The sequence below is a fragment of the Girardinichthys multiradiatus genome, chromosome 4 (assembly GCF_021462225.1).
Source record: "Girardinichthys multiradiatus isolate DD_20200921_A chromosome 4, DD_fGirMul_XY1, whole genome shotgun sequence".
NCBI classification, from domain to species: domain Eukaryota; kingdom Metazoa; phylum Chordata; class Actinopteri; order Cyprinodontiformes; family Goodeidae; genus Girardinichthys; species Girardinichthys multiradiatus.
Window position 1 is genome coordinate 3,903,386 of NC_061797.1, and position 9,753 is coordinate 3,913,138.

General features: G+C 39.1%; 1 protein-coding gene across 1 annotated transcript; it reads left to right on the forward strand.

Annotated features, from left to right (window-relative positions):
- The first annotated feature begins 1,454 nt into the window (after positions 1 to 1,454).
- Positions 1,455 to 9,461, forward strand: LOC124866563 (toll interacting protein). Its single transcript, XM_047362397.1, has 6 exons — positions 1,455 to 1,650; positions 2,786 to 2,935; positions 3,664 to 3,846; positions 6,368 to 6,520; positions 8,062 to 8,146; positions 8,471 to 9,461. Exons 1-6 carry the CDS (start codon positions 1,618 to 1,620, stop codon positions 8,692 to 8,694), a joined length of 828 nt encoding a protein of 275 aa, XP_047218353.1. The 5' UTR covers positions 1,455 to 1,617; the 3' UTR covers positions 8,695 to 9,461.
- The last annotated feature ends 292 nt before the right edge of the window (positions 9,462 to 9,753 follow it).

The following is a 9,753-nucleotide window of genomic DNA, read 5'->3' on the forward strand; positions in this document are numbered from 1 at the left end:
GTATGAGAGTGAGTGATGACACCAAATTTAACACCCCTGCTCCCTATTCACAGCTGAGACCTTGTAACACTGAGTCACTTGAAACCACGGAGGGAAAATAGCCAATTAAGCACTATTTAGACATTTTCATTGAGAACTGTACTCAATTTGTTTCCAGCTGCTTTAAATTGTATCAAAGTGTCATATCTACATCATATCCAATATCATATTTAGACACCAGTTCTGACTTTCGATGTCTCCTCACTGGTGGAAGCATCACCAAGCTAGGTGCAGAAATCATTGAAATAAAGTTAAAACAAAGCAGCACCATAGGGACAATGCAGGAGCTTTCAGCCCTGGAATTTGAAGAGACTGTCTCTATTCCTGCCTCATGAGTGGTGAAAAACTAACCTTCTCTTGGGGGGAGTTGAGGCCAATACTTTCTTTTGTAAACTTTAGAAACAGCAGATTGAGTAGTTGGTAGTGAGAGTATTGAGGACTTCTAAACTATTTTATACATTTGTTGTCTAAAGGCAAAACTTAACCAATCAATTTATTGGTTTAATCAACTAATCAGACTAAATCTGACATTAAGAAAATAATAAAAAATAAAGACAATCAACAAAAAAAGGGTGCAGAGTTAGAATCTGCAACATGACATTTCTTTTCTGTTTCTGCTATTTCAAGTAAGCTGCTGTGCTGGTGAGTAAAATGCATGCAGGTGATCTCTATCTGTTTGACGCTTTCTTAATAACTTCTGTAAAGACATCAAACGTAAAATCAACAGAAAGCAAAGAAACACATGTTTATCTACTTTCCACTAGGTGTTCATACCCCTAACACCATGGATTTCATTGGAATATTATGCAATCACTAACATGCTGTGATACACATGGCAGGAAAATACATCAATCTATGTTCTATACCTGCTTGTCCTTGCAGGGTTAGTGGGGTGGGGGGCTGTTGTGTAACTCTGGGGGTCAATGGCTGTTTTATTCAGCATTCTTTAGTTTTTTTGTTTGAAAAAAAAACCATCTAATCTACCAAGATCCCACTCAGCTGCAGGCTGATCTTACAAATGATCAACATAAGCACTCACGGAAACGTTTTCATTTAATTAGCTGTAAACTATCTTAATCTTGGTAAGAGAGTCCTTAAATAAGAACACACAACTTGAACTAATCTCTTATGTATAATTTTTCATTTCCATAGAAAATGCTTCTGCTCTGTTCTCTCAACCCCCATTCACTGAAGGCAGGCCGTTCATGCTGAGCATGCTGCTGGTGGTCTCTTGCTGTTATAAGGGGGTTCTTTCTTTCCAGGCTTAGGAGGGATTGCTGCAAAGTCTGTGACTCGATAAGATCAGCTGGGCTCTTAGATCACTTTTTACCAATTAGCATTATAAACTGGAACTCCGTGCACTATTAGAGCAATTGAATGAACACGTTTGATCACAAAGACCTCCGCACACTGGGGGGCAGTACTACACCATCACCTAAAAAATAGAACACTTCCGGTGTCTATAGTCGCCCAAACACAGAAGCTCGGTTGTTTTCAATGAGTCACTAAGGGTTATTTTATTGTTTGAAGAAGCGTCACGACTTAACAGTGTGTCAGTACAGATCCCGGAGGGACGACATGGCGACCACCATCAGCACCAAGAGGGGACAGGTAACCGTATGTTAGCTCTGGGACTGAATGACAGTTTGACAGACAGCTAGGCGCAACTTGTGTCCTGATTTTTGTGTCCCACTAACAAACGCCCAGGCTCACCGCTGAGCCTCAAAGTCTGATAGACTAATTTACTAATTTATATTGTTTTTATATCGTGTAATTAGCTGCTGGTTAGCTTTCTGTCCTGTGACTGCTAGCTGCTGGTTTATTGTCTTCCGCATTTTTGACAGTTTTCCATTTCTCCGCTCGGCTTCCTGTCAACACAACACAGATCGGACCTGCTAGTCACATTGTGATGCCAAGGCATGGGATTTTCTATGCATCACAAAAACTTAAACCTTTCTACTCTGTGATTCTGTTTTACCACTGCAGTTTAATTATCTTCCAAGTTAGAAAACATCAATGGTGTTATTATTTTGTGTGTTTTAAGGGAAAATGTGCATCTGAACAGTTGATTTTATGTGTGATTAGCTCGTTTAAGTAGTTATTAAATATAGCAACCACCTGCCCATTTTCTTTTCTTTCAGCCTTAAGACATGGTTTATGATTTGTAAATAGTAAAATAATTTTTCAGTTTCATCCGCTCCTGTCATTATAGTCTTTAATATTGTTGTAGAGGAGCCAGTGGAACAGAGACAAAAGAGAGAAATCACTGAGGGGAAAAATAGATTTGGAAATAAAGAGCACATATTTTTCAAAACGTCTGTCAGGCCCTAGAAACAATGTTGCATTTAGAAAAAAAATATATACATTGTTTTGTGAGAGAGCTTCAGAATGGTCAAATATGGTCAAAGTTTGGTATGTAACGGCCTACCAAATATTGCAATGCATTCACTACTCTGTAATTAAAAATAATTCTCACATTGATGTTGAAGTGACATTTGATTCAACATGATGTGCATTCCCGCTGGCCTTTTGTCTTAATCCTGTGATCTCCTTAATTAAATTATTCTCAAACTTTAACCTTGTTGTGTCTGTAATCCAGTTCTTTGTGGCACCCAAATGTCCTCTGTATCAATACACTTCAGGGGTCCTCCTTTTGTGAATTATATATTATTAAATAAAACAATTGTCACATATACTCTCAAGAGTGTGGGTCTAAAAACAATGCATGTTTGTATTGTTTCTGCAGGTGTATATTGGAGAGCTACCGCAGGACTTCTTGCGAATCACTCCCAACCAGCAGCAGCAGCAGGTCCAGCTGGACGCTCAGACAGCCCGGCAGCTGCAGTATGGAGGCTCGCTGAACACTGTGGGGCGACTCAGCATTACTGTAGTCCAGGTATCAAACACAGATGTGAACCACTGCTAAAACTGCAGCCAAGTTTAATCTTAGTGTCTGCTGTCTTTAGCTTGGTATCTTAGTGCTGTCAAAGTATTTACAGTTTTTGGAATCTTACCTACATTATTACCTCTGTCTTTGCAATTCAAGTTATTCTTAATATGACCCTCAGTCCTGGTTCTGCTGGTGGTTTCTTCCTGTTAAAAGGGAGTTTTTCCTCTCCACTGTCGCTACATGCATGCTCAGTATGAGGGATTGCTGCAAAGTCAACGCCAGTGACTGTCCACTGTCTCTACATGTTCATCCAGGAGGAGTGAATGCTGCAAGTCACTGACTGGATGCAATCTGCTGGGTTTCCTTAGATAGAAAAACTTTTTATCCAATTTGAATAAATAACTGAATCTGACTGAACTGTTCAATGGTTAGGATTAATTGGAATGTATGAACCTGACTGTTGTGAAGTGCCTTGAGACGACATGTGTTGTGAATTGGCGCTATATAAATAAACTGAATTGAAATTGAATTAACATACACCTCTATGAAACGAAGCTATGCATTTATTAAGCTAAAATATTGAAGTATTGTGTGATGTCCTCATAAGATATTGTAATCTTTTTTTCTACCATCCATTGGATACACCTATTACTTTATAAAGTTTTTTCTGAAGAATTACAGCAGATAGGTTAAATTACTTCCTTGCTAATGCTGCTATTTTTCTTTCTGTGCAGGCCAAACTGGCTAAGAACTATGGGATGACACGGATGGATCCTTACTGCAGGATCAGATTGGGCTACGCAGTCTATGAGACCCCAACTGCTCATAACGGAGCTAAGAACCCTCGCTGGAACAAAGTTATTCAGTGTACGGTACCTCCAGGGGTGGATTCCTTCTATTTGGAAATCTTTGATGAGGTGAGCAACTGAGGAAAATATGAATACAAATATGAAAACCTTATTGCCCATGCATGTTACAATCAAATGTCCCTTCCTTAAAATAAATCTGCTCTATATAAGGCAAGAGGGAAAATAAAACAAGCAAAAAATGGATTTGTCATTTCTGTTGAAGATTGCTCAACACTTTTCTCTTGCTCTCGGTGGAAGACACACACGTGTTCTCTCCCTCCCTGCTGATCCCTGCTTCTGCTTTTTGTTTGAATTTTTCTCAGAGCCTCGCGTTGCGTATCCTCCAAACTTTTAAATTATGGATTTGTTCAGCTGGACTCTCAGCGTAATTGATCAAATTTTTTTTCAACGGGAAGATAGGGTAAAGGAGACCCTCTTGTCCAGACGGGACGTTCTTCTCTGGCTACACAATGAATTCTTGGCAGCAGTGGAAGATTGTGTGCCTGACTACGATGTCGGCCGAGGACGTAGAAAATGTGTACATATTTGGACTTTTGATAACAGGATTTCTGCTTTTTGGAGTTGGTGGTTACCTGGTTTATCGAGTGATTCACAAAACGTGGGCGGCTGTTCAAACCATTCCAAAGCTGCCTGCGATGTTAGATGGAGTCTGTAGAGTGATCAACACTCAGACTGAAATGTTAAGAGAGCAGAATCACAAGCTGGACACGATTCTTGAACAGAATCGCTGCCTGGCAGCGGTTAGACTCAGAGGTTAAAGGATATAATCTTGGAGAAGATGTATGCTCGAGGTCTGCGGAAAGTACCGGAAATTTGGCTATTTGGATTCGCAATTGAGACATACTAGTAAAACTCTTAAGGTAGTTGGAAATTCACTACTGCCTGAACCACAACATTTATTGTTTTTCTAAATCTGGCGCCCCAATGTGGCCTTGGCAACTTTTGCTAACTGGCTATCGACTAAATATCTCCTGGATGTTATATAAACACGACGCTCTTCCCCAGCACTCCCCTACCAGCTGTGTGCTGATAGGACTATGCGGCAGATTGATAAAACTTCCACCTCTCTTCTCTAGGAGAAGGGCACTTCTATCAATTTTGACAGTCTAATTCTTGCAAACACACTCAGACTTATATATATTCGCACCCTCAAGATTCCACCGTACCCTTGCTAAATCTTTACTTATGTGTGTGTTGCTTACCCCTGCTGAGGGTTTTTGTACTATTTCAGACTATATTCTGCTAAGAATAGAGTCTGAAATATGATTTTTTTTTTCCTCCTATCTTACTTTACCTAAATGTGTGATTTCATTACTTTTCATAGATTTTCAGATTTCTCAGAAGGATTACCAGCAAAAGCCAATTATTATTAGTATTTCATTACTTTTTCATTGATTTTTAGTTTTATCTGAAGGATTACCAGCGAAAACTAAATATTATTAGTAATTCGGACTTTAGCTGCAATTACACCAATGACCCAGGTTTCTTAATTAGACTACAATGGACTGTTATTACTTAGTTCAACTTCAGTACCAGTAAAAGCAATATATCATTAGCACTTGAAAATGTGGATTAAAGCTGTTTTGTACCAGTGACTCAGCTTCCCTAGTTAGAATTCAGTGGAATGATGAGACTATCAATATTATCATTTTCTTTTAGCATAATATGCTTTGGTATTAAGAGTGGCTTGGAACCAATTTCTACCAGTAAACTTGGAAGGATTATTAATTATTATTACTCCCAAGGATTATAAGTGTCATTTCATTTGTTTTTCTGTGTTTATTTTCTTTGTGATTGTATTGTAATTGTTCTTCCTCATGTACAGCGCTTGCCTTGCCTTACGAGATGAAAAATATCAAGTCATTTTGCAGTTCCTTATAAAGCAACATGTGGAAAGATTTAAACATGTTATGGCTAAAACAGTAAGTGACCCCGCTACTATTGTGCTAAAGCTTTAATTAGCAGGGGGCACGACTGAGCATTCATAGCTGTAAGACTTCAAAATGCCAATACAATAGATTTTATCCCAGACTTGTTCTCCATCATCCCAACTAGCGAAGACATATAGCTCTTTTCTGTCAGAGGTCTGTCGCTGCTGTGAAAACAGTGTAGGGCAACGATATTAATGTGTTCAAATATCTACCAGCAGGAGTTCTATGAGGATGATCTGGGTTTTACATTTGTCACATTTTATTTGTCACCTATAAAAATCAATTAAAATACTCAGGGGTTTAGACCATTTTAGGAGGATTTATCTCCAAAATCTCTTGAAATACTAAATGGAAAAAGTAACCTTGTTAAAGTACATGGGTATGAAATGGTTTGCCACAAGTACAAAATGGAACTGACCCAGAGCCAATTAAAATTCAACCACCTGAACTAATGAAGGCAATTTAAATAAACCAAAAGCAGTTCAAGTCTATTTTTTATAATTCACAAAGTATTTTCTCACTAAATGTGAATGAATGTGTGTATTGTGGAGCTGTGTGTACTGTTAGTGATACAATCCTTAATTGGCCGAGTTGATCTGAGCTGATGCCGGTTTCCTTCTGTTTTTGTGTGTGTGTAGAGAGCATTTTCCATGGATGACAGGATCGCATGGACACATGTCACCATTCCTGAGAACTTAAGGGAGGGCAACGTGGTGGATGAGTGGTTCAGCCTCAGTGGGAGACAGGGTGATGACAAGGAAGGCATGATTAACCTGGTCATGTCATTTGCTGTGAGTGCCATTACGCACACACATTTTTACCCTAGATCACATTTCCTGACCCTTTCCTTATCCCTGCCTTTATCTTTTGGTACTTTATTTAAAAGAAGAGTAAAAATAGGCCGTGTTCACACCTGGAACATGCATGCTGGCTGAGTCAGATGAAAGTACTCAACCATTCATGCCTCTTTTAAATCCATCCAGAGTGATCAGGTCAAAGAGGGCTACTTTACCTGATAACAAACAGCTATCACTCAGTGGGCTGTCAACAACACCTTCAGGAAGTCGACTAATGTTTCTGTAAAGTCACAAGTAAATTAGGTCAACAGCACTGTATTATTATTCAATTATAGACGCTGGGAAGATTCATGTATCGCACCGTTGTAGTTATTTAAAATACTCTTAACGTATTAAACTTAACCACAGAAGGAGAGAAATATTGTAAAATAGTTTTTTTTAAGTGTGATGATACAAAGCTCAATGTCGACACTTAAGATTTTAGCGTTTAAAACCTCCCAACAGTTTAACACATTTTTATCGTGCACACAGATGGGTAATTGTGGATGCTTATGCGGGCTGTTGCTGTAGAACTCATGTGATTGACGGGAGATGTTTCAATAATCAACACGGTGGGTACAATCAGTTCCAAAAGCAGCAAAAGGAAACACAGCGCTACAGAGAAAACACACTCACCCACATCGGATCGTCAGATCAATGATATCTTTATCTGTGATAAAACAGCTTTTTTCTGTTAATGAGTAAACTTTCAACAAGGAGACAGAAAATATTCTTCTCCTTAATATTCCTGACATTCAGTCAGATAGCTGTTAAATTGTTTGAAACAAGATGAAAGTGAGTTGGAGTTTAACTGTTATTATTTTCTGTTTTAACCAAGAGACATCCAGGTAATAACTCTGCTGCTTAAAGGTAGTCTTGTCAAGTCAGGTCAGCGGATGCTCTTTCAGTGTGTTCCAGGACAGATTATGTTCCGACTGCTAAACTAACACAGATGCAAGTGTTCCAGACTGCCTCTAAAACAGTGTTCAAAGGAAAACCCTCGTCAAAATGTTTTGAACGCATCCATTCCTGTATTTAGCACTGTTTAAATACGATGGATTACTCAGGATGGCTGTTAGGGCCAGGTATGAAGCGGGTCATGTTCTACTGCCAAATGAAATACTACTGGAGCATCATTAGGTGTTTCAGATTCCTTGCAAGCCTTTGGTGGACGTGTGTATGTAGTGTTATTAGTGATGTTTGTTAGGGAGAAACAAAAAAATGTCCAACCATGACACATCAGACTAGACTTTCCAGAGGTTTTGGTTTGCTGGTGTGACGATATTATAAATAATTATTGGTCTTTAAGCTGCTGCTTAAAGACCATTCTTAAGTAATTTCCACATAATGGAGCTTAGACTACTATGTAATGAACTACATAGTAGAAGTTAACCTCAGTGAGTGTCACAGGTTTACAGAGGTCTGACACTCGGAACTGTTCAACCGTCTCATCTGATCTAATGCCGACTGTTTTTTCCTGTTTCTGTTATTTCCAGTCTTTACCAGCAGCGATGATGAGTCAGCCTGTTGTACTAATGCCATCTGTCTACCAGGAAGGTGTAGGTTATGTGCCTATTGCAGGTAAGCCTCTCACACACACACTCACACACTTAAGTCAACACAATGCAAGTGACTGTCCACTGTCTCTACATGCTCATCTAGAAGGAGTGAATGCTACAAGTCACTGACTCGATGAAATCTGCTGGGTTTCCTTAGATAGAAAAACTTTTTAACCAGTTTGTATAATAAACTGAATCTGACTGCACTGTTTGATAAGTACGATAAATTGGAATGAATGAACTTGACTTGGAATCTGTATGATTGGTTCAAATTGACTTTTTTTCTGCTGCCTAAAACTGGTTTCTGTCTTTCTCATATCATATATCATATCAAATATATCATAAGGAGTGCCTGGAGTCTACAACCAGGGTGTGGTACCTATGGCTGTACCAACAACCATGCCGGCTAGGGGGGCCCAAGAGCCAGTGTGTAGCGAGGAGGATCTGCAGGCTCTTCAGGACATGTTTCCCAACCTGGACAAAGAGGTGATTCGCACAGTGCTGGAGGCGCAGCAGGGCAACAAGGACGCCGCCATCAACTCTCTGCTGCAGATGACTGAGGAACTCTAACTACAGAAGACTGAGAGCAGACATTCCAGCAGATGTACATGCATGAATGCAGGCAGGGAGATCATTTTTTACCCACAGAAAGTCTACTGCAGCTTTACACATGTACACACAGTTTTCCCAAAGACCTTTTAATCCTGAGATCCTAATTGATCCACGAGCTGCTGGTCAGAGGCCTGTTTCCTCTCAGTTAAATTAGCCAAACGGTTCAGAGGAAGTACAAGGTGTGTATATTTACACAACTCTGTATCACTGCAATGATAAGACCAGTCTGGTCTGTAAAAGCTCCATTCAACTTATTGAGCTGACAGATGTGTAACTTGCTAGATTGTGTAAATGTTGCTTACATTTTATTTGAGTCTTTTGTTGTCGTAATTCAGTTGGAACTTGATTTGCACTGATTGAGCTGTAGTGAGTCAGTCGGCCGTTTGTTTAGTCGTTTTTAGCTAAATAAGTTTTGTATCTCTCTGTTCTACATCTTCTCCTTCATGTTTAGCCATAAAATGCTAGCTATATATAAAATCTTAAGTATGGAATCCATTATGTAGAAATGTATATGGCCAGAAAATTGAGGGTAAATGATGGATTGCGAGGAAAGTAACTTTAAAAAAATGCTTAAAATGTATTTTAAACTTATTTTGATATGAAATATTAAAATGTCTGTGCAGTGGCTTGTGTAAATTAACCTTAGTCTCAAAACTGCATTGTGACATTGAGATGTTGCTTCATTTCAGGATCAGCTTGCTAATAAAGCTTTTGAGACTAAAATACTTGGAAGTTTTTGTATCCTCATTTCAAGTTTACATTTCATCAACTGTGTCTATAACTGTTGCTGCTTTGGCTTCAGATGGTCAGACACAAGGAAATGTGCACGTAAGAGATTGTTTACCAGTGACAGCTAACAGCTACGTCGTACTGTAGTGATGTGTTGATCAGCACCGCACCACAACCTCCCTTATTCAACAGCAGGATACACTTCAACTTTATGATCTTCTGCTATGATTCAATAGTTTATGAGCTTAAATTCAGTCTTTACTGTGTTCAGCTCCATTTTTTTGTCCA

What these genes read in the sequence shown, in the direction of transcription:
- LOC124866563 (XM_047362397.1), top strand. Translation starts at nt 1,618, where the DNA reads ATGGCGACCACCATCAGCACCAAGAGGGGACAG. An exon ending in TCAGCATTACTGTAGTCCAG is followed by an intron (nt 2,936 to 3,663) that starts GTATCAAACACA and finishes CTTTCTGTGCAG; the next exon opens with GCCAAACTGGCTAAGAACTA. An exon ending in AGGTTATGTGCCTATTGCAG is followed by an intron (nt 8,147 to 8,470) that starts GTAAGCCTCTCA and finishes ATATATCATAAG; the next exon opens with GAGTGCCTGGAGTCTACAAC.